The sequence below is a fragment of the Bos indicus x Bos taurus genome, chromosome 12 (genome assembly GCF_003369695.1).
Source record: "Bos indicus x Bos taurus breed Angus x Brahman F1 hybrid chromosome 12, Bos_hybrid_MaternalHap_v2.0, whole genome shotgun sequence".
NCBI classification, from domain to species: Eukaryota; Metazoa; Chordata; class Mammalia; order Artiodactyla; family Bovidae; genus Bos; species Bos indicus x Bos taurus.
The window spans coordinates 76,792,171-76,819,882 of NC_040087.1; the positions used below are offsets into that span (position 1 = coordinate 76,792,171).

The 27,712-nt window shown below is 44.6% G+C and overlaps 1 protein-coding gene across 13 annotated transcripts in view; it reads right to left on the reverse strand.

Moving 5' to 3' along the window:
• GGACT (gamma-glutamylamine cyclotransferase) overlaps nucleotides 1-27,712 on the reverse strand; it is a 49,434-nt gene that overhangs the window by 19,478 nt on the left and 2,244 nt on the right. For 3 of the 13 annotated variants that reach the window (XM_027557916.1, XM_027557908.1, XM_027557913.1), the window contains exon 2: nucleotides 24,649-24,813. Coding sequence is in view for 2 of the 13 variants with exons in the window: in XM_027557906.1 (XP_027413707.1) it covers nucleotides 8,260-8,437 (178 nt within the window). In the remaining 11 variants the exon portion in view is untranslated. Of the gene's footprint in view, nucleotides 1-8,259; nucleotides 8,904-9,633; nucleotides 9,725-9,836; nucleotides 9,955-18,721; nucleotides 18,846-19,844; nucleotides 19,999-24,648; nucleotides 24,814-27,712 lie in introns of those variants that run through there. The other 10 variants (XM_027557917.1, XM_027557910.1, XM_027557911.1 and 7 more) reach the window with 9 other exon arrangements.

Sequence of the window (27,712 nt, forward strand, 5' to 3'; positions counted from 1 at the left end):
ACTGGAAGCAAACAGTCAAACCCAGAATGTAGAACATTCTATGGGAGGAAATTTTATTAAAATGATTCATGCTGGATTAAGAGATCTAAGGCACGTAACAGCCCTGGGTAAGGTGCAGACCTTGTTTGGATTCTGATTTGAACCTATCGACTATAAAATGGCATTTCTGAGACAATCAGGAAAACCCTATAGGCATATATATAAGTAAAAGATGACACCAAGGAATCACAGTTGATAGTTTTAGGAATAGCTAATGGCATATGGTTCTATTAAAAAAATGCTTACTTTTTAAGAGATGCATACTGAACTATCTAGAAGTTGTAAAATAGAACTTTAAAATACTGCAAGTAAAAAAAAAAGGATTAATGAACTGTGGCAAAATGTGGATCATTATTGACTGGGTAATAGATACGTGAGAATCATTGTACTAGTCACTCTACTTCTGTGCTCTCCAACCAAAAAAGAAAATTTGAATTATCAATATAAGAAATCAGAGGTGGGACATCTATCTGTCTATATATTACAAACATTAAAGGGTAATAAATGTATATAGTGAACAACTTTATACCAGTAAATTTTAAACTTAAAGTAGAAAAATTCCTTTAAAGACACAGTCAAATGTCACTAAAGGAAAAAATAAGCTGAATAACTATATCTATGAACTTTTACTTGGAGAGGTACATGGCTTCATTGGTAAATTCTACCAAACATTTAAGTATAAAAATGTGAATATTAAATAAACTTTTCCAGAAAATAGAAGAGAAAGGAACCTTTCACAACTTCTTTTATGAGGTCAATATTACCCTGACAACAAAACCAAATAAAGACATTCATGGCAAAGAAGACTACTGGCCAATATCTTTTATGAACATAAACAAACAAAAAAAAAGGTCCTGAATAAAATTAGCAAATCAAATCCAGCAAAATGTAAAAAGGATGATACATCATTACCAAGGACTGTTTCATCTGAGGAATGTAAATTAAGCTTAATATTTGAAAACCAATCAATGAATTTAAACAGAAAAACCTCACAATGATTTCAACACATGCAGGAAAAATTATTTGACAAAATTCAACAATTCATGATAAAAATTATCAGAAAACAAAGAATAAAAGAGAACTTTCTCAATCTGATAAACAGCATCCCTACAGCTAACACCCCTTTTAATAAATAATCAAATACTTCTCTGTGGTAAAGAATCTGCCTGCAATGTGAGAGACCTTGGCTCGATCCCTGAGTTGGTAAGATCCCCTGGAGAAGGGAAAGGCTACCCACTCCAGAATTCTGGCCTGGAGTATTCCATGGGCTGTATAGTCCATGGGGTCACAAACAGTTGGACATGACTGAGCGACTTTCACTTTTTCAGACTGGAAACAAGGCAGTGATTCCACTCTTCCCACTTCTATTCAACACAGGATATGGAGCCTAGCCAGAGTAAGAGTGGTGCCAGTGGTAAAGAATTCACCTGCCACTGCAGGAGAAGTAGACATGGGCTTGATCCCTGGGTTGGGAAGATCCCCTGGAGGAGGGCATGGCAACCCACTCCAGTATTCTTGCCTGGAGGATTCCATGGGCAGAGGAGCCTGGCGGGCTTCAGTTCATTGGATTGCAAAGAGTCGGACACAACTGAAGTGACTTAACACACATGCAGAGTAATGAAGAAAAGGCATACACTAGAGGAAAAGAAGCTATCTTTGTTCACAGCTAACATGATTGTATTAAAAATCCTAAAGAACTGAAAAAAAGCTACTGGAACCAATAAGTGAATTTAACAGTCTTAGCATACAAGGGCAATACACAAAAATTAACTCTATTTTTGTATACTAGCAGAAAACTAGTGTATTTTAAAATATAAAATATACTAAAAACAGGAACTTTAGAAATCGAGTATCCTTTACAATAGCACCAAAAAATATGAACGACATATGGACATTAACAAAATATGACCTGTAAATAAAAATTTTATACAGTATTGAGAGAAATTAAATATATAAGCGGAGAGATAGACCATGTTCTCACAGATCAGAACTCAACACTGTAAAAATGATAATCCTCCCCAAACTGAATTATAGATTCAACATAATCTTAATGAAAATCACAATAGGTTCTGGGTTTTTTTTTTTAAGAAATTGATGAGCTGATTTTAAAATATAAATAGAAGTTCAAATTAGAGAATAGAATAGCAAAAACAATATGGAAGAAGCCAAACAAAGCTTGCACTTCTGTATCTACTACAGAGCCACGCAGACGACTGCAGAATTAGAGGCACACATCAAGATCACGCGAGTGCCGTGTCACAGACGTCCCTCAATTTTGTTCTCCTCCACCAACAACAGTGCCTCTGGGGAATCGGGGGGCCCAGCACCGTTCGCCCAGGGACTCGGGAGGAGTCCGGCCCACCTGTGCATCGGGTAATGGGGGCTGTGGAACCAGCAGGGACCCGTGAGAGGCTCCACCCCTCTCAGCCGCCAGCTGGGAGCACCTCAGAAGACTCACACGGGCGGTCACCTACAGACGAGAGCGCCTGGTGAATCCAGCTTTCCAGGGAGGTTCCAGCACCCCACAGAGCAGAAAACCACGTGCCTGGACACACCGGTGCTGTGTGGACAGCCTGCCTGGACTCTAGGAGGGGCAGGCTGACCATGCCAGCATCACCACCAACCCCAGGTTGGAGTACCCGGGGTGAAACAAGGCCTTCTCCCTCGGGGGAAAGGGAGAGCGCCCAGCTTGCCCAGCTGCGGGACCGTCAGAGAGACACTTCTCTCCTGCAGCACCCAGGGTATCAAATCAGGCCCTCCAGGACTGGAGGCAGAGACAGATGGGAACAAGAGCAGATTAGATTCTCGGAGGTCGTTAATTTGTGTCTGCATTGTGGACTCCATCAGGAAGCCCGTCTACAAACTGCTAGGGAAGCCTCACCCAAGGAGCCCCCATCTGGCCTGTGGGCACCCCCAGCACCCTGCTTGCCTTGCCCACACCTCCTCGACTCTCAGAACGGCTCCCTTTACATGCTCCTGAGAGCGAGATGTGGTGAAAGGCTAGGGGACACGCACAGAAAGCAGACCAGGGAGAAAGCACAAACTGGAGCTGCAGCACCGATTTCCTGAAAAGGAGAGGCTACCAACAGCCAGCCTGGTGCCTTGGGAGATCAGAAGACGCACAAGCCTAAGAATCCTGCCACAAGGCAAGTGGGAGGTGTGGAGCTGGTGTGTTCATACGAGCTGTGAGAGAGCTTCGGAATCTATCGAGGCAAAGAAGGGAGGTGGTGACTGCTACCTCAAATGTGAAAGCAGCAACACGAAACGCCAAGAAACATGAACAATCAAGGACATGTGACATCACCAAAGGACAGCAATAATTTCCCAGTATCCAAATCCTAATACATGGAGCTCTACAATGTACTTAATAGAGAGTTACAAATAACTGTTCTAAGGAAACCTGAGCTACAAGAAAACCCAGAAAGCAAGTCAATGCAATCACGAAAACAATGTATGAACAAAATGAGAAAATCAGCAAAGAGAGAGAAATTATTAAAAAAGAACCAGAAAGAGGTTCTGGAGCTGAAGGACTCAGAGAAGGAAATGCAAAGTGCGCAGAGAGCACCACCAGCAGAACAGACCACACAGAAGAAGGGTCTGTGAGTTAGAGGAAAGGACTCCGAAAGACCCAGACACGGAAGGATAAAGAGGAAAGCGTGCAAGAGAGCGAAGAGAGCCTAGGGGAATTAGGGGACCCAGCAAAAGAACTGATATGTGAATTAGTGGAGTTCCAGAAAGACAAGAAAGGGAGAAGAGGGTAAAAAACTTATTTAAAGGGAAAATGGCAGGGAACTTACCCAACCAGGGAAAAAAATCTGGACATCCACGTTCATGAAGATATAGGTCACCCCATCATTTCAAACCCAAATGATCTTCACTAGGATACACTATGATGAAACTGTTCAAAATCAAAGACAAAGAGAAAATCCTAAAAGCAGCAAGAGAAACGACTGTAATCTATAAAGGAACACCCATTAAACTATCAGTGCATTTCTCATCAGAGAGCTAGGGGAGCATGGGCTAATATATTCAAAGTGCTAGAACTAAAAAAAAAACAAACAAAAAACTGCCAATGAAGAATACTCTATCTGGCAAAATTATCCTTCAGAAATGAAAGAAAAACAAGGAATTATCCAAACGAAAGCTGAGAGAATTCATCACCCTTAAAACTGCCTTATTAACAATGCTTAAGGAACACACTCTAATCAGTATCATGAAAACATATGAAAATATACAGGACACTGGTAAAAGTAAACACACAGCCAAATTCAGAATACTCTAATACTGTAATATGGTGTGTTAACCACTTAATTGTGGTACAAAGGTTAAAGGACAGAATACTAATAGACTTATATCTATAAGACGTTTTATATGAGTCCTCTGGCAACCACAAGCAAAAACCTACAGCAGATTCACAAAATATAAAGAGAACGGAATTGGAGCACACCACCAGAGAAAGGCAACAAGACAGGAAGAAACAAGGGAACTACACAACAGTCAGAGAGCAGTAAGATGGCATTAATAAGGGTTTGCTGCTGCTGCTGCTAAGTCGTGTCAGTCGTGTCCGACTCTGTGCGACCCCATAGATGGCAGCCCACCAGGCTACCCCGTCCCTGGGATTCTCCAGACAAGAACACTGGAGCGGGTTGCCATTTCCTTTTCCAATGCATGAAATTGAAAAGTGAAAGTGAAGTTGCTCAGTTGTGTCCGACTCTTAGTGACCCCATGGACTGCAGCCTACTGGGCTCCTCTGTCCATGGGATTTTCCAGGCAAGAGTACTGGAGTGTTACCTACCAATAATTACCTTAACATGCAAACTGAATTTTCCAACCGAAAGACATGGAGTGCCTGGATGGGATTTAACAAAAGCAAGACCCAACTATATGTTGCTTACAGGAGATTCACTTCAGCTTTCAGGACACACATAATCTCCAAGTGAAGGGATGGGAAAGGATACTCCAAGCAAGAGGAAACCAAGAGGCCAGCAGTGGCGATACTTAAAATCAGACAAAACAGACGCCAACAATGATAAGAGACAAAGAGGGAGGTTAATTCATCAAGAAGATATAACAACCGTAAATATATATACGCCTCCAACCTGGGAGCACTGTTAAAGTTAAGCAAATAGGAACAGACCTGAAGTGTGAATTAAGACAACAGCACAATTAATAGCAGAGAACTTCAAGACCCCACTTTCACCAGTGGATAGATCCTGCAGACAAAAAATCAACAAGGAAACATTGGACTTGAGCCACAAAGTCAACCTAACAAACATATACAGAATAGTCCATCCAACGGCGGCAGAATAAACATTCTCAAACGCCATGGCACTTTCTTTAGGATCGATCTTATTCTAGGTCACAAAACAAGTCTTCACAAATCTAAGAAACTGAAATCATAGCAAGTATCTCTTCTGACCACAATGGTTTGAAACTAGAGAGCAACAAGACAAAACCTGAAAAAATTTATAAATATTTGGAGATTAAATAATACACTCCTGAACAATCAATTAGTCAAGAAAAAATCAAAAGAAAGAATTTAAAATTTTAATCCTGCCATTTGCAACAGTACGAATGGTATGAGGCACTATGATGGTAGTTATACTGCAGTATATTAAGTGTAATTGAACACATTGTACCTTAAATATAAACAACGTTATATGTCAATTATATCAGAGAATCTGGGGGAAAAAATCACTGAAACAGTCTTTTGGGGGTGATGAAAATGCTGTAAAATTAGATAGTGGTGGTGGTTGCATAATCTTGTGAATATACTAAAAACCAATGAACTGTACACTTTTAATATGGTGAATTTTATGGTATGTGATTTATATATCAATAAAAATAACTGGTAAAAACAATCAATGGAACAGAATAGAGTCCAGAAGTAGAGCACATTTGTATGGCTAGATGTTTCTGATATAAGTGGCAAGGCAATTCAAGAATGGACCGTCTTTGCAACAAATGATGCTGTGCAAGAAAAATGAACTACAGCTCTTATCTCACACCATATAAATATACTTAAACTCAAAATGTATCCAACTGCAAGAGCTAAAATTCTAGAAGAAAATCTGTTATTAGGAAACAAAAAGAACAAATAACTTAGATAAGCTGGACTTTATCAAAATCAGAAGACTCTGCCCTCAAAATGCATCCAGGATTACATGAAAAGGCAAACAGAGTGGGAGAAACTGTCTGGAAAACAAAAATTATGTGTCGGATAAATGACTTGTGTTATAGAGACAACTCTTAGAACTCAAGAAGAAAGCAAAAGAAGCCAATTAAAAATGGGCAAAAGATTCAAACAGATATTATACCAATGATATATGAATCTCAAGTAAGCACCCAAAAAGATGCTCAACATCATTAGTCATTAGGGAAATGAAAATAAAAACCACAATGAGATACTATCATACACCCACCAGAATGAGCAAAATTGAAATTACTGCTAATATCAAGTCGTGGTGGCAAAGATTTGGGTAACTGGAACTCCTGTCCCTTGCTTCTGGGAATGCAAAATGGTGCAGTAACTTTGGGAAGAATCTTCATAGTTAAATATATATTCACCATATAACTGAGCAGTCTCACTCTCGGAAATACTCCCACCATAAAAGATTTCATACATCTATATAAAGATCGGCACATGAGTGTTTATGGCAGCTCTATTCATAATAGGCAATAGCTAGAAACAACCCAAATGCCCATCAACTTGCATATCCATAAACAAACTGAGGGATACAGATAGAATAATACAACTAAATCTCAATCGCATGTGCTGAGTAAAAGCAGCCAGGCACAAAAGGTGACGTGCTGTGAGAGTCCAAATACGTCTGGAAACGGCGCACCAAAGTGCCAGGAAGCGGAGCGGGGACTGCTGAGGGCAGGGCTCGGGGAGAAGCCCGACAGAGGAGCACGGGGGCACCTTCTGGGTTGAAGGAAATGGTCCCGCGTCTGATTATGGTGGCAATTCTGGGGATGCGTACATTCGTCACAACTCACTGAATATTTTTTAAAAATTCACTGAACTTTAATTATTAAATGGGTCTATTTCTTCACACCCAAATCAATAAAGCCTATTTATTTTTTGAAAGGCCTATCAAACATCAGCATTTGAACAAAGCCCTTTTATCCATCATGATTTTACTTGCTTCTTGTAAAACGTTCGTACCCTGTGAATTATAGGCCTTGTCTTCTTTGCCCAAGTGACTTGCCCATTCCTCTCCACTCCAATTTGAACGAAGATGGCTGAGAAGCCTTTCTCTGTTAGCTTCTGCCCAGGGGAGCTCCACGCAAGCCCGTTTCCAGAAGCAGCGCAGACGGCCCCGGGTCAAGTCCCAGCCTCGACAGGATGGCTGGTGGCATCACACTTCCCGGCTGCATGAAACCCCCTGGTCAGCCAGGCCCCCCAGAAGACGGAGTCCCCAGGGCAGCAAGCACCTGCGAGGCCCGTCTGCACTGTTCCCCGCATGACCCTCCCAGGTAAGGACCCACAGCCACTTCACCTGCCAGCGACCCCTGACCCTGCCAGATCGCTTCAGCTTGCCTGCCCGTTGGTTTGGTTGGTTTGGTCCGTCACAGGCATTTCATTTCTTCACAGAATGGACTTCTGTTTTGCTAGACTCTTGTCCAAGTTTTCTGTTTATGTGTAAGTGTGTTCCTGGGACACAGTGTCCTCAGTACAACTGAGTTATTTTCTAAAGAAGCAGGACATGTGATCGAGCAAGACTGATGCGTATGTGGAGAAATCTCTGCTGTCTAGAACATGGCCCACGGCCCAGGCTGCACCCTCCCCCGTCTCCTCCAGGGCTGGGGGTCGGGGGGTGGGGGGCATTTCATCGCAAGCACAGGCCCTCAGACTCCATCAGCCATGACCTGTCTCAAGTGCCCAGTCCCAGGAAGCAGGCCCCTCTTTCCTCCCTGATTTCGGACTCTGCTCAGCGGTGAGCTCTTGTCTATGCTCACCTCTGTCTCATTAAACATTAATGTTTCTGGGACACTTTCACCTCTCGGGTTTGGTATTTCTAGTTAAAGTTCTGATATTAACCCACCGTTACTTATCTAAACCTCCTTGAACTCACCATTAATTATTAATATCTAAGCTTTCTTGGACTCTGTTTTATTACTTTTTGTTTTCTCATATAAGCAAAATTTCCATAATATAGTCACACACTGCCCCTGTGAGCTGCTTATTCCTGATGGTTATTAAGAGGTGAGACCTACCTCTTGCCTTGTTACTCCCATTTCTGACCCAGTTTAGAGCTTGTCTTGCCACTGAGGGCTCTTCTGAGACACGAGGCCTCTCTTCCCTGGTGATAGAAACACCCGAACTATGTGATTTCGAAACGATCTCCAAGTGGTCCTCCTTTGCTCTCTTCAAAAGGAAAACAGATCTCCACATCAACAGCCTCTTACTTAGAAGAACTTGGCCGCTTTGCTGCCGAGCTTGCTCTCCACACCCCGACCCGGGCCCCGGGTGGCAGGAGGGCTGCCGGTGGGGTGCCTGGCTTCAGGATCAGACCGGCCTGGGCACTGACGCCGCATGCGACGGGACCGCTGAGCCTCAGTGTCCTCCTCCGTCCAATGCTCAGTTGTGCCTCCCAGAGGCGGGTGGGCACGCTTGAGACGGCACAGGTGAAGTGCCCGCACGGAGCCTTCCAAGTACAGGGACCCAGCAAACAGGAGTCTGTCTTAGTCTGCTCTGAGAAAATTACCATGAACAGGCTGACTGATAAAGCACATTCATTCCTCACAGTTCAGGAGGGTAAGAAGTCGAGCTCAAGGCACCAGCAGCCTCAGTGCTGAGTGAAGGCCCACCTTCTGGTTCACAGAGGGCATCGCGCTGTGTCCTTGCCCAGCGGAAGGGGCAGGGAGCTCTCTGGGTCCCCTTTATAAGGGCACTAATCCCACCCATGAGGGCTCTAACCTCATGACCTAATCACCTCCCAAAGGCCCGACACCCAAATACGATCACGCTGGAGGTCAGGATTTCAACATATGAGTCTTGGTGGGAGGACACAAACAGCGAGACCACGGACAGCAGAGTTACTCTGAATGACACAAACAACAAAGAATGCTATTAATTCTGCTCAAAAGATCACCCTCCAGAATCTCCCTGCCCTGAGAAGACAGCGGAAACAAGGCTCGCGGCCTGGGCCGTCTTCTAGGCCATTCTTGGCTGCAGGGTTCTAAAGGACTGTGTCCAGGGCCGCCCCTGGGGGACCGCACTCAGCCTCGCTGGGAGCAAACTCCCATCCTGCCTAAGTCAGAGGCTCAGCCACGAGGTCAAATGACCAGAGGTACACAGAAGCACGGTTTAATTTTTCCATGACGTCAGAAGCCCCTGCCCACCGACTCTAGACATTCTATACAACAAAGTTCAGGGAGAGTAACACATCGATTTCCATCCTCATATACACACTTTAGTTCTGCATAAACACCACCCTCTCCAAAGGGAGGGTTGTGTAAGCGACAACCACAACCAGCGCTTAGACAGCACTCACTAGGAACCAGGTACACCTCCAAGAGCTTCGTATATCTTAACCGATTTAATCCTCACAGCAACCTTTGAAGCAGGCACCTTCATTTCCATCTTACCTATGAGAACACTGAGACGAGAGTATAGGTAGAAAGTTCTGGACTTGCCCAAAGCCAGACAGACAGTAGGCGTGGACTGGCCACCTCCAGAGTTCAGTGCATTTATCCCCTGCCCCAGCCCACTCTGAAAACACAGGGCAAAGTCAAAGGGTTCCTCATCCTGAATCGTAAGCAGTTTATCCAGTCGTACTTGGACAGATTACCTTTACATCCATTAGAGGCTGAATGAACTGTGTCCCTCCAAACTCACATGCTGAAGTCAGGCTGTGACTGCACCAGCGACGGGGTCTTTCAAGAGGTGACTATGTTAGCGTGGGTCACTGGGGACCTTACTGCAACAGGACTGAGGCCTTAAAAGACCTGGCTGCCCACGGGCACTGGCCCGAGAAGAGGCCACGTGAGCACACAGGGAGAAATTTTTTTCCTTCTGGTTATTCATTTTTACTGTTTCTCCTGTTTAGCAAGCACATCAAGGTGTACACAGATTTATTTCACACTAATACATGTATCTGGAAATTTCTGTTGAATAAACAGGAGATTCTTTTCAAATAGCCACCTCCTGGCTTCACGGCCAGCTCAGAGCCAAGGAGAGCAAACCATGGCGCAGCCAACCGGCCCTCGAGCCTGGGGAGGAGCCGCACCTGGATGTCGGGCCTGCGGCCTCCAGAACCAAGAGGGATGAGCTCCAGGGTCCGAGCCCCATGTCCGGGTGTCTCTGCCCCTGAGCAGCCTCAGGCACCCACCCCTCCATCCTCCGTGCGGAGAGCCCCCTCCCTCAGCCTCCACCCAGCGCCCCGGCTTGGGGGCTGCCCCGACCGCTCCCCTGGGGGTACCCTGGCCCCTCGCCCTGGCCCGGCTTGAGCTGGAGCCCCCGCTCGCCTCTCCACACCATCTCTTCTCCCAACTCTCCCTCATCAGCATCAGACTCCCCAGGCTGCCTGCATGGTGCCCTTTTCCTGTGGCCTCTGCCCGTACCCGCCTCCCACAGTTACATCCCCAGCCAGCCTCTCCCTGCATATCTTCTCGCCCACCACCCTCACCCCCGAGCCACACTGAGCTCCTGAGGCTGAGCGTGATGCCCGTGTCCTGTCCAGCTGTCGGGCAGCCCAGCCACGCTCCCTCCCTCCCATGACTGTGGCCTGAGCCCCACCAACTTAGCCCCTGCCCCCAGCCCTGCCCAGAGCCCTTCAGTGAGAACCTCTGACAATTACCCGGGACCCCACACTGACACCTTCCCCCCAAATCCGACCCACCCTGCACTCCCCAGCTTGGTCCTGCTCCATCCCAAAGCCTCCTCAGTCCTTCGTATCTGAGCGTTCCACCCCACCTTCCAGTTATTCCCTCCTGCCAACCCTCTGAAGGGCAGGGACCCACTGGACTTGTTCCCCTGGAACAAAACCTGTGTGGAGAACGTGAACGGGCTCATTTGTCTAGTCCTAGGAATGCTCCTTTAGCCAACTGTCTCTATTTTGACCACAAAGAAATAAACGACAACAAAGCAGCTTCCCAGTAAATATTTGGTTGAAATATTAGCATAACATTTCAGGCCCGCCCTCTTTATGGCTGAGTAAATTTACATACATGTGTGTATAATCCCATGTATATAATGAAATGCTGTACACATGCATATACAGATACACACATTTTCTTCACCCAGTCACCTGCTGGTAGACACTTAGATTGCTTCCACACCCTGCCTTTTGTGAATAAGGTCTTTCAGTCTATATTGATGCTGTTGAACAATCCCTAACTTATGGATTAAAGAGGATTCATCATGTTCTGTATACTGTAAAAACCGTGAAGGAAAGCTGATTTTCCCAAGACTTTCTAGCAAAGGTGTTCTCTTAGACTTCATCTATATGCAAAGTTTAATTAACAAGAAAAGCAAATTTTCCAAACACCAACATATGTACAAATATACATCTTTTCTTAGAAAAATGCTGTAAGTCCAAGTCATACAAAAAGGAAAACAGATACATAAAAACAAAGATAACACTGAATCAAACATATCTCAGGCTGACTATAAGGCGGCCCTTTTCAAATCTAGTGCTTATTAGTCCTCTGGATTTCCCTAGTATTTTGTGTAGCTATGAGACCATTCCCTAAACAATACTTCTGCATGTACATTTTCTTTTTAATCTTTATTTTTGGCTGTGGTCTTGGTTGCTGCGTGGGCTTCTCTCTGGTTGTGGAGCACAGGCTCTTGGGCATCGGGCTTTGCAACTGTGGGCGTGGGCTCGGAGCTGCAGCTCCTGGGCTCTAGTGCACCGGCTCAGTAGTTGCGGCTCTTGGGCTTAGCTGCACTGCGCCATGTGGGAGCTTCCTGGACCAGGGATCGAACCCATGTTCCCTGCGTTGGCAGGCAGATTCTTTACCACTGAGCCACCAAGGAAGCTCTGAATATACACTTTCCTAAGTAAACAGTTTATGTTTATTCTCTTATGATTCCAGGCCGGCCTATGTGTAAGTATGAAGCAACAAGACCAACCACTTTAACGCTGTGGGAGAGCTTACAGTTTCTACTCTCGACACCTGGTGTGACCAGCATAACACAGTGCAGGGCCATGCGTGGTCTGTGCCAGGTGTGCCCCTGGTGGCCGCGGCCAGGCCCTCGCGGGCGGGGAAGCTCAGCTGGGTGTGCCCCCAGCGGCCACGGCCAGGCCCTCGCGGGCGGGGAAGCCCAGCTGGGTGTGCCCACGGCGGCCGCGGCCAGGCCCTCGCGGGCGGGAAGCCCAGCTGCCCAGCTCACAGCTTCGGCCAGCACCCAGGGAGCCGCAGTCTCAGGAATCACGCAGGTTTAAAGGACAGTTTTTCACATCTGCTTTTTAATTTTGAACATAGTGATGCAAGGAAAAGGCTGGAGCGACATAAACCTGAAATACTCTTTCTCTGGATGTAACAGTTCATGAGTGATGGCCTGTCACCAACACCCTCAATCTTCTGGCCCTGTATGTCCCCCGTCTCCTCCCCAAATTCAGTTAATCTTTAGACTGGCTTGCTGATAACGTGACCAGAAACTAAATATCCAAGATCTGTGAATACATCATTCTTTCACATAATTTACGTTCAGGTCAGACTTCAAAGGGGGTAGATTTCAAGAAGGAGAAACACAATCCTTCCGACATCATGAGTAAAGGATGCAGTGCGGGCCTGTGAGAGGACGTGTGAGAACTGTGGAGCCTGGTTCAGCTGCCTGGCCACCGAATAATGCGTCTCACTACGGAAAGTCCAGGCTCAGTGGCACTTGTAGGATGAGACTGAAAAGTTACAGCCCCGGTACTTCGCGACTTGAAAACCTGTGTTAAAACAAGGTAACTGACTAGTAGCCCTCATGTGTTTCCTGGTACAAAGGGGTCTCTGCAAAAGCTGGTTTCTCATGACTGAAATCCAGGAACAGATCTGCTGACTGGTCAGCAGTAAGAAAGCACGGGTAGTTTTGTACACGGTCCGCATCTCATCGGAAGATTCTGAAGACGATGCTGCTTGGCGGCTGCATGCGAGTCACTTAGGTAGCACTCAAACCACCTGGTCCTTCCCACCTCCTTCTCCTTCCCCTGACTGCTTGTTAACAACACCTCCCCCTTCCTCCCACACTTGGTCACATCTTGGATGAACACCCCCAAGTGGTCTCACTGCCTCCAGGCTGCGCTCCCGAGTCCCAGCCTGGGGCTCCGGTGGGCAGCCTCTCAGATGACCCCCATGATCCTGCCCCTCGGGTGAAGGTTGGGTCCAGGGATTCTCTTCAAACAGAACACAGAGGAACTGATGGGCTGTCACCTCCGAGGCTGGGTTATAACAAGACCCTGGCTCCATCTGAGCCCCTTGCTCTCTGGAAAGCCAGTGACAAGCCTAAGTCAGGAGACACCCATGCGGAGAGGAACTGAGGTCTCTCAAGAGAGACAGAGAGGACCCAAGGCCTGCGGGCTGTCACGTGGGTGAGCTCAGATCCCCCCAAGTCAGCCTGGAGCAACCACAGTCCTGCCAGCCCAAGCTACAGCCACCTGGCAGAGTGGCCCTCCGAGTCTCACCCTCACCCCCCAAACTGTGGGCAGGTATGTGTTGTTTGCAGCCACTAAGGCCAGGGTAACACACTCAGAGGGTTCACAGTGGTCAGCCACTGTCCAGCCCCATCTCTCTCTGCCTCACACTGCCCTGGGGGTTCAAACTGGCCCCAGCTCTAGGTTTTTAAATCCCAAGGAGAGTCATGCTAGGTGCACAGGAACCCTCAGAGAAAATGACAGAGCACAGCCCCAGGACCGCAGGAGCAGCTGTTACTCCTGTCAGCAGGGGAGCAGGGCGCAGACTGAAGGACACATGCTTTTGCACTGGACGTGTTTCACTTCCTCGTCAGATGAAACCCTGATGCTTTCAGCCGTGTGACTTTGCTCAAGGTGGTTCATCCCTCTGAACCACAGTTACATCACGTAAAAATGGGGCTAATAATGCCCACCTCCAAGACCGATGTATGGGGATTATACGAGACAATGTATTCAGTACATCAAAATTCTGGCACACGGTGATTTTAGTAAGTATCAGTCCCCTTCTGAGAGAGGATAAATCAAAGAATTATCATAAGGACTGAGCAACAGAATGTATCACAGATATGTAAGTACTTGGCACAGAGCTTGTGTCCAATAGATGTTAGCTCCTTTTTAACTCATCCATAAAAAAAGTCATATCCTAGTCATCTAGCCTGGTTGAATGGTGTCCTTTATGGTGAAGTTTAACCTTTTACACACAGAAAAAAAACTGAATAAATAAGGCCTCTCTGCATCAGTAATATATGCATTATATAATTATGAAATAATATTATAATAGGTAAGAGGTGGAAGCTCCCCAAGTGTCCATCAATGGACGAACAAACAAAATGTGGTCTCTATACATGATCATCAGCCCTGAAGAGGAAAGAACTCCAGGCACACTACAACATGGATGAACCTGAGGACAATGTGCTAAGTGAAATAAGTCAATCACGAAAAGACAAAGACTATTACGATTCCTTATAGGAGGGACCCAGGGTCATCAAATTCAGAGAGACAGGAAGTAGAATGATAGTTGCCAAGGGCTGCAGAGAGAAAGAAACAGGGACTTGTTGACTGGGAAGAGTTTCAGTTCTGCGGGATGAAAGAGTTCTGGAGATCTGTGTGCAACATTATAAACACACTGAACTGCACGCTTAACAATGGTTAGGATGGTAAATCTTATGGTTTTTAAAAACCAGAATTAAATATAAGAAAATTAACTTTTAAATGATGCAACTTGTATCAATTATGCTTTCATAGTAACACACAGTCCCCACGTTGATTTATTATGGACTATGCTACAAACAGGTCTATGCAGCTCCTGGCCATGAATCAAATCTGTGTTAAGCTTCAACAGTTGCTCTGGAGTCTGCTTTCCTGAATAAATATCTGGGATTTTTTAGGATTCAGCTAATAAGGGAAGAAGTGGAACCTGATACATTTCACTAATATTTGTTGTTACCATTGGAGAATTTTAAGATGTTAAAACAGGAAGAAATCACATTTTAAAGTGGAAGAAAGTGAAATTTAGACTTAAATCAAACTACATTATTTGCCTGAGGTCATAATTACAGGTAGTAATTATGAGAAAAGCTGGAAAGAGAAACCATTTCCTGGCTCCCTCTACAATCCTCTTCTATGACCAATGGACTTGTGCCCTCCAGAACTCCTCTGAACCGCACTGTTTAATACACCGCCACCAGGGGGCAGCAGGTGCATTAGTCCGGTGTTCTAAACCTTGGACTTAGAGCCCCAATAAAATCCAACCCCCTCCAAAACATACATATATCTAAGACTTTATTAATACCAACAAGCATAAAGTTTAAAGAATATCCATAAGAACTCTTAAAGACTTGGGTCCAATGGAGGTAACATCCTTACTAATCCTTCAGTATTTTTGATGTACTCCAATCTAACTGATGTAATGAAGGTCAATCAGTATGTTAGTTTTAAACCAAAAAATGACTTAACCACAGAAATCCATTTCTTTTCATTTTGAAATGAATTTTCCTGGTACTTGGCCTCCGAGGCTTCAGACCACAGCAACGTGATGCCCTTCCGGCCATCTGTCCTCAATCTCCCTTCCTTGGTCAGACCCATTTTTCTTTCTGATGCGCTATGTCACAAAGGAAGGTCTGTCAACAGGTCTGACCCTCCAGCAACTTTCAAGAAGCAAAAGCAGAGACAGTCTGGTCACAAAGTAAGACCTACATGGACACTACTCTTCCAATTACATGATAGTAAGGTCCACTCTTTTTAAATGACAGGCTCCAAAATCACTGCAGATGGTGACTGCAGCCATGAAATTAAAAGACGCTTACTCCTTGGAAGGAAAGTTATGACCAGCCTAGATAGCATATTCAAAGGCAGAGACATTACTTTGCCAACAAAGGTCCGTCTAGTCAAGGCTATGGTTTTTCCAGTGGTCACGTATGGATGTGAGAGTTGGACTGTGAAGAAAGCTGAGTGCTGAAGAATTGATGCTTTTGAAATGTGGTGTTGGAGAAGGCTCTTGAGAGTCCTTTGGACTGCAAGGAGATCCAACCAGTCCATTCTAAAGGAGATCAGCCCTGGGATTTCTTTGGAAGGAATGATGCTAAAGCTGAAACTCCAGTACTTTGGCCACCTCATGCGAAGAGTTGACTCACTGGAAAAGACCCTGATGCTGGGAGGGATTGGGGGCAGGAGGAAAAGGGGATGACAGAGGATGAGATGCCTGGATGGCATCACCGACTTGATGGATGTGAGTTTGAGTGAACTCCGGGAGTTGGTGTTGGACAGGGAGGCCTGGCGTGCTGCAGTTCATGGGGTCGCAAAGAGTCCGACACGACTGAGCGACTGAACTGAACTGAACTGACTACCCACCAGAAGCTCAAACCACAGCAGCTAACGGGTGAGACCTGAATTTAAAGATAGGCTCTATCTTAGTGATGACCTTGTCCACCCCAAGACTTCACGGTTTCACCTAATGTGAGCAGTGAGGGACAACAACACCAGGGATATTCTGGTAATTAGTCCAGGAGTCAACTCCACACGTGCAAGCAACAGTGACCAGTGGCCATGGTCCTAAATCATCCAGTGGGAGATATATGAGCTTTATTCCACAGATCTCAAATGGTTTTCTTCCTGAGCTCAGCATGCTTTCAGAAGGAAAAAGGGATTCAAACACAAGCATTTACTGCTGCCTCAGACACACAGGAGCAGTCCATTTTTAAAGGACAACAGGGTTCACCTAGCTAAAAGGCACTCAAAGAAATCACTCTCTGCCTACATCCATTTGCTCTCATGGAATTAACTATTCACCAATCAATCTAATCTAGCATAAAACTGATGGCAAGAGAAATCACAGTGCTCATGATAAAAGCACATGTCTTTGGGAGCAAGACAAGCACCAGACACATACAATGAGTGATCACTGCAAAACGCATCACGGTCCAGACACTACTCCGCAAACCTCTGCCAAATACGATGTGTCAGTGGGTGAGAGTCAACGAAGACGCGTATCTGTAGAATAATCTGGGTTTAATCTAGTTATTTTCCGATACAGAATATTTAACATATTAAAATGGAGAATATCACCAGAATACCAGAAATATTTATAACGGGTATATAAAATAAATTTAGTTCAGTAATTTATTCAATAATTATTTAAAATATTTCTATGATACTCAAAAAACTGAAATCAGATAATTAAAAGAAAAAATAACACACCAATTAAGGTGGCTCAAATTTTTAAAACCTGACAATATCAAGTCCTGTCAAGGACACAGAACAACTGGAACTCTCATACATTCCTGATAGAGATATAAAATGGTGGAGCTTCCCTGGTGACTCAGCAGTAAAGAATCTTTCCGCCAAAGCAGGGAATGAGAGTTCGATCCCTGGGTAGGGAAGATCCCCTGGAGAAGGAAATAGCAACCCACTCCAGTATTCTTGCCTGAGAAATCCTCTGGACAAAGGAGCCTGGTGGGCTACAGTCCATGGGGTTGCAAAGCTTCAGACACCACTTAGTGACTGAACAGCAGCAGCCACTTTGGGAGACAACTTGGCAGTTTCTCACGAAGTTCAACATACGCCTACCCCCTGACCCAGCCATCTGGTCCTAGGGACCCACCACAGAAAGGGCAAAACTGCTGATCACACAAAACCCCATGTACAAATGTTTGTAGCAGCTCTATTCATAACCACCAAAAGTTATGAAGAATCCAAATGTTCAACAGATGCTCAAGGTGGACGGATAAACTTGTGCTATGTCCATAAGATGAAGAAAGGATCCACATGTGGGCGAATCTCACAGATATCCTCTGAATGTAAGAAGCCAGTCTCAAAGGTTACATAGTGTATAACTTTGCTTATGTGACGTTCCGGGAAAGGCGAAAGTATAAAGATGGAGACCAGATCAAGGGTGATCAGAAATTAGGGGTAGGGTGAGGGTTTCACTTCAAGGGCACAGCATGAGGGAGGGCTTCTTTTGTTTTCTGGATATTTCTGGTGATGGGAGTGCTCTATCAGGTTACAGGAATCAATTTTAAAACTCAAAGTATTATACAACAAAAAAGGTCAATTTTACTTTATATAAATTCAAAATAATAATAATGACTGAAAGCATGAGAGCATGCAATGATGTAAAACAATGAGATAAAAACAAAAGGTAGATATAAGAGTAAGAGCATTCTGAATTAAGCTCAGATGGCACACATTCATTATTATAATTAAAACAAACTAAGGAATATATTAATATAAACCAAATACAATAAAAGAGCTTTGCTTTGATCTTGATTTGAATAAAACAGCTGAACAGATTGTTTTAGACAACTGGAGATATTTGAATACAGCATTACACAATATTAAAGACTTTTTGTTAATTGTTAGGTAGCTGCTGCTGCTGCTAAGTCACTTCAGTCGTGTCCGACTCTGTGCAACCCCATGGACTGCAGCCCACCAGGCTCCTCCGTCCATGGGATTTTCGAGGCAAGAGTACTGGAGTGGGTTGCCATTGCCTTCTCCAAATTGTTAGGTAGGATTATAGTTATTTAGAAAGTAAATTTTTGAATAAAATTCAATACCAAAATATTTAGGGGTGAGGGATACTTCCGGTTCAAGATGGCAGAGTAGAAGGACACGAGCTTATCTCGTCCTGTGAAAGCAAATCATTGCCAGGAGGACGCTGGAACCCACCAAAAAAGATACCTGTGTCCAAAGACAAAGCAGAAGCCATATGAGATGGTAGGAAGGGCACAATCATGAAAAAATCAAATCCATACCCCCCGGGTGGGTGAGAGAGCCCACAGACCCCAGGGCTGGGTTGTCTCAGGCCAAAGGACTACCACAGAGGGAGCGCAACCCCATCCATAAGCAGATAACTGGATTAAAGTTTTACTGAGCAAGGCCCTGCGCACCAGAGCAAGACTCAGTTTTCCCCACCACCAGTCCCTCCCACCAGGAAGCTTACACAAGCCTCCTAGCCTGCTCCTTCAGATGGCAGACAGAAGAACCACAATCCCACAGTGGCTAAAACAAAAACTACATTTCGGGAAAACAATGGGGAAGATGCAAGAAATGTTTACCAAAGAACTAAATAAAAGAACAAACAAACAAAGATGAATAATACATGAGAAGGAATCAATAGCGGAATAACTGACGCAGAAGAATGGATAAATAACCTGGAGGACAGAATGTGGGAAATCACTTGCTGCAAAACAGAACATAGAAAAAAGAATGGGAAAAAAAAATGAAGACAGCCTAAGAGACCTCTGCTGCTGCTGCTTCTAAGTCGCTTCAGTCGTTTCCGACTCTGTGCAACCCCATAGACGAGACCTCTAGGACAACATTAGACGCAAGAACATTCGCATTACAGGGGTCCCAGAAGGAGAACAGAGAGAGGGGAAGAACCTGAGAAAATATCTGGAGGATAATAGCTGAAAACTTCCCTAACATGGGAAAAGACATAGACGACCAAGTCCAGGAAGCACAGAGAATCCCAGGCAGGATAAACCCAAGGAGGAACATCATGAGAACACAGTAATCACACTGACAAAAATGAAAGACAATACAAAATATTAAAAGCAACAAGGGAAAAACCACAAATAACATACAAGGAAACGCCCTTTCAAACTCTACAAGTCAGAAGAGAATTGCATGATATATTAAAGTGGTGAAAGGGAAGAACCTACAACCAAGAGAACCTACCACCAAGAGTTCTCTAGCGAGCCTCCCATTCAGATTTGATGGAGGTATCAAAAGCTTTCCAAATAAGCAAAAGTTCAGAGAATTCAGCACCACCAAACCAGCTTTACAACAAATCCTAAGGGAACTTCTCCAGGCTGGAAACACAAGAGAAGACCTACAGAACATAAATCCCAAACAATTAAGAAAATGGTAAACAGGATCATAGATATCGATAATTACCTTAAATGTAAATGGATTAAATGCACCAACCAAAAGGCAGAGACTGGCTGGGTGGACGAAAACATGAACATATATGCACTTCCACTTCTCACATCACTCTGCGTGACCCCCCAAATTGTATGTAATTATTTTATACTGTTAGGTTAATCACATCCCCATCATAGCTTGCAGTTGTAATTATCTTTTATTTTTTGTTTGGCTATTGTGAAAACTGATAAACAACATCTTTTACTATTGTGATTATGATTATGTAACTATTACTCACTAAATAACACTGAATCAGGATTGCTCAACAGAAAAATAATAGAATTCTATATCACAAAAACTACTATTTAATAGAAAAAACTATATCACTTTTTAAAATCTAGATGCATATCAATTATCTTGGAATTTTTTGAAAATACAAATGCCCAGCTATTTTTTTTTTTCAAAACTTTTTTCCCTCCAAAAAAAGGAACTTTTTTCCCTCCAAAAAAAGGAACTTTTTTTCCTCCAAAGTTCCAGACATATTTCTAATGAGAACCGTGTTTAAGAAGCAGAACTACATGATGACCTTTTATTCCTATCTAGTTTGTCTCATTTATTTCCATTTCATATTCAGGGCTCCCACTTCACTTAGTTTATGTTTTCCAATTTCTCCATCTCTTTTTTTTGATGTTCCTTCTCAAGCCTTTATCAAGTATAGTATAAAAGCTTTATATACATATGTAAATATGTGTTATATATACTTTAGAAAACTTACGAATTTTGGCCTAACTAAAAAACGTATGACATTTTGATTCCACTCGTTTGACTTAGTATGAATAGAATACTAGATTTCTAATTTAAAAAGTTGGCATGGAACAAGCAACAAAAGTTTACTGTATAGCACAGGGAACTATAATCAATATCTTATAATAACCTACAATGGAAAATAATTTCAAAAATAATATACGGGTATATGTATAATTGAATCACCTTGCTGTACACCTGAAACACTGTAAGTCAACTGCACGTCAATAAAATATATATATTAAGAAAAAAAACATCTAGGGGTGAAATGACATAGGTTCTGACATTTGCTTCAAAATTCTCCAGAAGCAAGCCAATGAACAAAAACTCAAAAAGCAAAGAAAGGAGGGCAATTGAAGCAGGTATGGTAAAGCTAGGACAGTGTATGGATTCTGCCACCATGGATTCACGAGGGTTTACTGTGCTCTTATTTGAGGAGGGCTGGAGATATTTATACCCTGATGCTGGGAAGATTGAAGGCAGGAGGAGAAGCGGGTGACAGAGGATGAGATGGTTGGATGGCATCACTGACTTGATGGACATGAGTTTGAGCAAACTCCGGGAGTTGGTGATGGACAGGGAGGCCTGGCGTGCTGCAGTCCATGGGCTGCAAAGAGTTGAACACGACTGAGTGACTGAACTGAACTGGAGATGTCTATTAAAGAAATGACGAGAGGAAAAAAACCAGGGACTTATTTTTCATAAATACTCCCAAGAATGCCATCTAGCTGTTCTTTATTCACTTAGAAGATAGATTGTTTTCCCCTCACAGATTTTTAGGCTTTTATAATCTGCATCTAACTTTACAGAAAACTGAGTCAAGAGAGAAAGAGTAATTCAAAACAGCTGTGATTCGTCTCAAAAATAATGGCTTAAAGAATGCTTTTAAATCTCATTTAATACTCATAAATAATTAAGACTATCATCAGCTGTAGAAATATTAATAGTTTTCATTAATTTATCTGCTATATCTACCTAAGTGCAGATGACAACGGCAGGAAGAGGTAATTAATGCTCAAAAAGTTTTAAAGGCAGATGTAGGAACGGATAGAGAGAAGAACACAGCACGAGTTCTCTCTAATTTACTCTTTCTCTCTCTGCTTTCCTCTGGTGTAACTCCAACGGTCAGAGGTCTATAAAAGCACTCCCAACCACTGGAAACGAGTTCTTCTTCAGTGGGGGTCTGTTAGGAGCGAGGCCCAGCTCTCAGCCAGTCAGTATTAATGGAGAAGAAAATACTCAATACTGGGTTGGCCAAAAAGCTCCTCTGGGTTTTTCCATGAGACGGGACTGGAAACCTGAATAAGCTTTTCGGCCAACCCAATATCATAACACGAATTTTGTTTATCATCCGGCAGTATTTAAGGCTAGTGTGCAAAAAGAATCACACAGGCAAAAGCAACAGAAAAACCAGAAGGTAACATAGCTGCAGCTGCGAAACCCGTCAGGGTGCGGAGCAGGAGTGACCTGGAGGGGACGGGTCACGGGGCACAGGAGTCGGTCAAAGAAGATCCTGACCGCCGCTCCGCGGAGACAAACGGGGAGGTTTCACAGAAGCCCGCCCGCACGGCACCACCACCGTCAGAGAGGCCCCAGGAGCCTAGGAAGGCCGAGCAACCGGGATAACTGTCAGCCCCTGGCCGGAGCACATCAGACGGCCCAAACGTCTGGGGAACCACCGCCAACCCAGCGAGGTGACGGCAGAAAGGCCCCCAAAGACGCCCTGTCCTCAGCCCCAGAGCCTGGTACAAGGGGCTCTATGGATTGCGTGCGGTTCAAGTGAAGGGCCTGAAGATGTGGAATTACCCTGGATGCTCCAAGGGGGCCCAATCAAACCACCAAGCTTCCAAGTGGAGCCGTTCTCCTGGCTTGGGGCCCCCAGGGACACACAGGGGCTCCCTTGCAAGTGGAGGCTGCAAGGTCAAGAAAACACATTCGCCCCCAGAGCTTCCGGTGGGGGGGACACAGACCCCCCAAGACCCAGATTTCAGCCCAGTGACACCCAGCTGGACTCCTGCCCTGGAGAACAGGACAATCCATCTGGGTGGTTCAAGTTCCCGCAGGACCAGGAAACTAAGACCAAGTCAGACCAGCTTTCTTAAGGCACCGGGCCTCCGCCTGGGCCCCTGGCTGCTGCCACTTTGCCTCTTCACTTCCCCACAAAAGGGTGAAGTGAAGTGAAGTGAAGTCGCTCAGTCGTGTCCGACTTGTTGCGACCCCATAGACTGTAGCCTACCAGGCTCCTCTGTCCACGGGATTGTCCAGGCAATAGTACTGGAGTGGATTGCCATTTCCTTCTCCAGGGGATCTTCCCAACCCAGGGCTCGAACCTGGGTCTCCCACATTGTAGACAGACGCTTTACCATCTGAGCCACCAGGGAAGTCCACGAAAGGGTACTTGTGATTAAAAGACGTGGCATCCACGCCTCACGTCTCCACTCAAAAGTATCCCCCCCACCCCCCCGGAAACTCTCCCAACCCTAGACCCTGCTTAACCATGCCAGACGAGGCCAGGACCCCACTCCAGGCATTCTCTTAGCACCTGTTCCTCTCAGCTTAGGCCTGGCTTGACTGAATTCTTTCCTTCAGAATCTACACTTATCAAGTGTTGACTAAATGCTAGTTCAGTTCAGATCAGTCACTCAGTCGTGGCCAACTTTTCGCGACCCCATGGACTGCAGCACACCAGGCCTCCCTGTCCATCACCAACTCCCGGAGCTTACTCAAACTCATGTCCATTGAGTCGGTGATGCCATCCAACCATCTCATCCTCTGTCGTCCCCTTCTCCTCCTGCCTTCAAACCTTCCCAGCATCAGGGTCTTTTCCAATGAGTCAGCTCTTCGCATCAAGTGGCCAAAGTACTGGAGTTTTGGAGCACCACACAAAGGAATTTTTGTGGGTTCTCTCATTCAAGCCTCCCCAAAACCTAGCAGGTAGACGCGATTATTATCCTCCATCTTTTAAATTAAGAAGTTCAAAATCACCCAGCCAGTATGTGAAGCCAGGCAGTCTAACACAGGAGGTGGAGCCCTTAACCATGCCATTAGCGTCTGCCTCTGACATGAGAAATGTGAATTCCAACATCTTGTGCCTTTATTAACAAAATACCCCCAGTATTCAGCACACAGTAGATAATTAATAGTTGCTGAACATGAACAAATAGGACAAAATGGCTTTTCTACCTACTATTCTTTTTATTTAAGAAAAGTTTTTCATTTTGGGAAGTCAAAGATATACAGAAGTCATGATATGATGACCCCCAAAATATCCATCTCCCAACATCAAAACTTGTCAACGTAGGGCCCATCTTAAAGGCCAACATTTAATCAAGTTAATATTATACTAGCTGGTAGAAAGAGTATTATTTTTTAGAATCATATGTACCTAGTTTTCATCATATGCTTATTAATCTGTGTTAACAGATTTTTTTTTTTAAAGAGCTTAAAACGGGCAAGTATTTCTTCATGAGACATAAAACAGGGATACTGTAAAGGGGAGATTGACATTTTTTCCCCTTTGTAAAATTAAATTTTTCCTCAGAGCATAAATACAAAGTTTTAAAAACTGGGGAAACAGTTGTAACATATCTGACAAAAGATTAGCATCCTCAATGTATACAGAGTTCTTACAAATCAGTAAGAAAAAGACCAATGGCATATTATCTAGGAAAAAAAAGGTTTCAACAGATTCACCACTATTCCTAAAAGACAAAAAGACAGGCCTTCCAACTGACGCCCTCTGTCAACACACTTTCTCTGGTGCTCTACAGTTTAGGACAGCAAACACTCCCGGAAAGAGGAAAACAACTCTCACCTGTAAGCTTCTTTCTTCAAGCCTGCGGAGGCTTAGAATCCTGCATCAGAGGGAGACTGAAGAGTGTCTAACCTCAGAATCCTTCCAAACAGGATGTAGGACAAGTAGTCCCACCTCACAGTGGGACCAGAAGTCCATGGACCAGGTGTCCGGTTCTCAGTCCTGCTGGGGGTGAGATGAAGAGGAAGGTGAGTGAAGAAAGTGGAGTGTTTAAGAGATGAGGGCTTAAAGGCTAAAGACCCTTGGACGGCATCTCAGACCCTGGGTATGTGGCTCGGAAGGAAGGGACTGCCATTCAGTGGAAAAACATGACTCAAGGGGCCGAAGGATGCCTAGAACAGAGGCAAGCTCGCACTGGTGTAGCAGAGGGGCCCAAAGTTCTCAACTTTGAGAAACAGCAGCTATAGCCTCTCCTTCAACTAAGAAAAACAAGAATGGAGTGTATCTTCAGCCATCAGGGTAAGATTATTTTAGGAACACTGAGTTTCCCAGACGTGGATTTGAGTCTTTAGAAAAAGATTTTTTTTTTTTTTTTTGATGTGGACCATTTCTAAAGTCTTTATTGAATTTTTACAATATTGCTTCTGTTTTATGTCTTGGTTTTTTGGCTATAAGGCATGAGGGATCTTATCTCCCTGGCCAGGAATCAAACCTTCATCCCCCTGCATTGAACAAAATCTTAACCACTGAACTGCCAGGGAAATCCCCTCAAATCTTTTGAAAGTGAAAGTTGCTCAGTCGTGTCCCACTCTTTGCGACCCCATGGAATATACAGTCCATGGAATTCTCCAGGCCAGAATACTGGAGTGAGTAGCCTTTTCCTTCTCCAGAGGATCTTTCCAACCCAGGGATCAAACCTGGGTCTCCCGCATTGCAGGATGATTCTTTACCAGCTGAGCCACAAAAGAAGCCCAAGAATACTGGAGTGGGTAGCCTATCCCTTCTCCAGGAGATCTTCCCAACCCAGGAATTAAACCGGGATCTCCTGCATTGCAGGTAGATGCTTTACCAACTGAGCTATGAGGAAAGCTCAAATCTTTTAAAGTCCTAAATTAAGAACAACAACAAAAAAAATTCAGGGACTTCCCTGGCAGTCCAAGGAAGATGGCACACTTCCAATGCAGGGGGCGCAGGTTCCATCTCTGGTCAGGGAACTAAGAGTCCGTATACTGCATGGTATGGCCAACAAATAAAATAGTGACTCGTTCAACAGTTAGAAAAAACATTCAAACCACATCTGAAGCATACTTGCCATACATGGTGACTCTGACTCTAATTAAGCCTTTAGATCTACATTGCAGTTTATGCTGACACAGTAGATAGAGGAATAAGCTAAACCACACTCTATGCAAAGCTGAATAAACCCAGAATGAGAGCCTTCCAGAGCCAACCAGGTGATACCAGTAAACCATGGCATTAAAGAAACCCACAGGACTGCTTCAGACCAGAGTCAGCAAACCACGGCCCTCAGATAACTCCCACCTGCAGGCGGAGTTTAAAACAAAAACCTTTGGAAACAATTTTCCTAGAACACAGCCATGCTCGTTCACATATCATCCATGGTTGAGTCTTTAGAGCAACACAGCTGAGTAGCTGCAACGGAGACACATGGCCTAGGAAGCCTTAAAGAGTTAGTAACTAGCCCTTTTCATTGTCCGTCAACCCCCTGTCCTGGACTGAGAGACAACAGACACGCAGCAAAACACCTTGTGTGGCCCATTTTGAGTCACACGAGCCAAGAGTAAAAGTGCATTTCCGAGGCAATCAGGGAAATCTGTGGACTGGGTTCCAGAAAACATTAAGGAATTATTGTCACTTTGATAAAGAGATAACAATGGTATTATGGTTATACAAGAAAAATGCCTTTTTGGAGGTACAGACCACACTATCTGGGCCTCCCGGGTGGCTCAGTGGTTAAGAATCCGCCCGCCAGTGCAGGAGACCCGGGTTTGATCCCTCGGTTGGGAAGATCCCCCTGGAGAAGGGAACAGCAACCCATACCAGGATTAATGCCTGGGAAATTCCACGGACCGAGGAGCCTGGCAGGCCATAGTCCATGGGGTCGCAAAAAAGTCAGGCATGACTTAGCCATAACTAAACAAAAGCAACTACCCTAGACAGGGGTGAAATATGTTATCTGCAATTTAAATTTATGAAAGTGAAAGAGGAGAGTGAAAAAGTTGGCTTAAAGCTCAACATTCAGAAAATGAAGATCATGGCATCCGGTCCCATCACTTCATGGGAAATAGATGGGGAAACAGTGGAAACAGTGTCAGACTTTATTTTTTTGGGCTCCAAAATCACTGCAGATGGTGACTGCAGCCATGAAATTAAAAGACACTTACTCCTTGGAAGGAAAGTTATGACCAGCCTAGATAGCATATTCAAAGGCAAAGACATTACTTTGCCAACAGAGGTCCGTCTAGTCAAGGCTATGGTTTTTCCTGTGGTCATGTATGGATGTGAGAGTTGGACTGTGAAGAAGGGTGAGTGCTGAAGAATTGATGCTTTTGAACTGTGGTGTTGGAGAAGACTCTTGAGAGTCCCTTGGACTGCAAGGAGATCCAACCAGTCCATTCTGAAGGAGATCAGCCCTGGGATTTCTTTGGAAGGACTGATGTTGAAGCTGAAACTCCAATACTTTGGCCACCTCCTTCGAAGAGTTGACTCATTGGAAAAGACTCTGATGCTGGGAGGGACTGGGGGCAGGAGGAGAAGGGGACGACAGAGGATGAGATGGCTGGATGGCATCTCTGACTCGATGGATGTGAGTCTGAGTGAACTCCGGGAGTTGGTGATGGACAGGGAGGCCTGGTGTGCTGCGATTCATGGGGTGGCAAAGAGTCGGACATGACTGAGCAACTGATCTGAACTGAACAAAAGGATAAGCAGATACAGCCAAAAAAAAAAAAAAACAAAACACAGAAATTGTTTTAATCAATTGTTAAATCTAGTTGATGGAAATATGGAAGTTCATTACACCATTCCCTTCCCTTTTAAATTTGCTTTAATAAAAAGCAAATAAAAAATCAGAGCTCTGATCAAAAACTAGAGTTTATCTCCA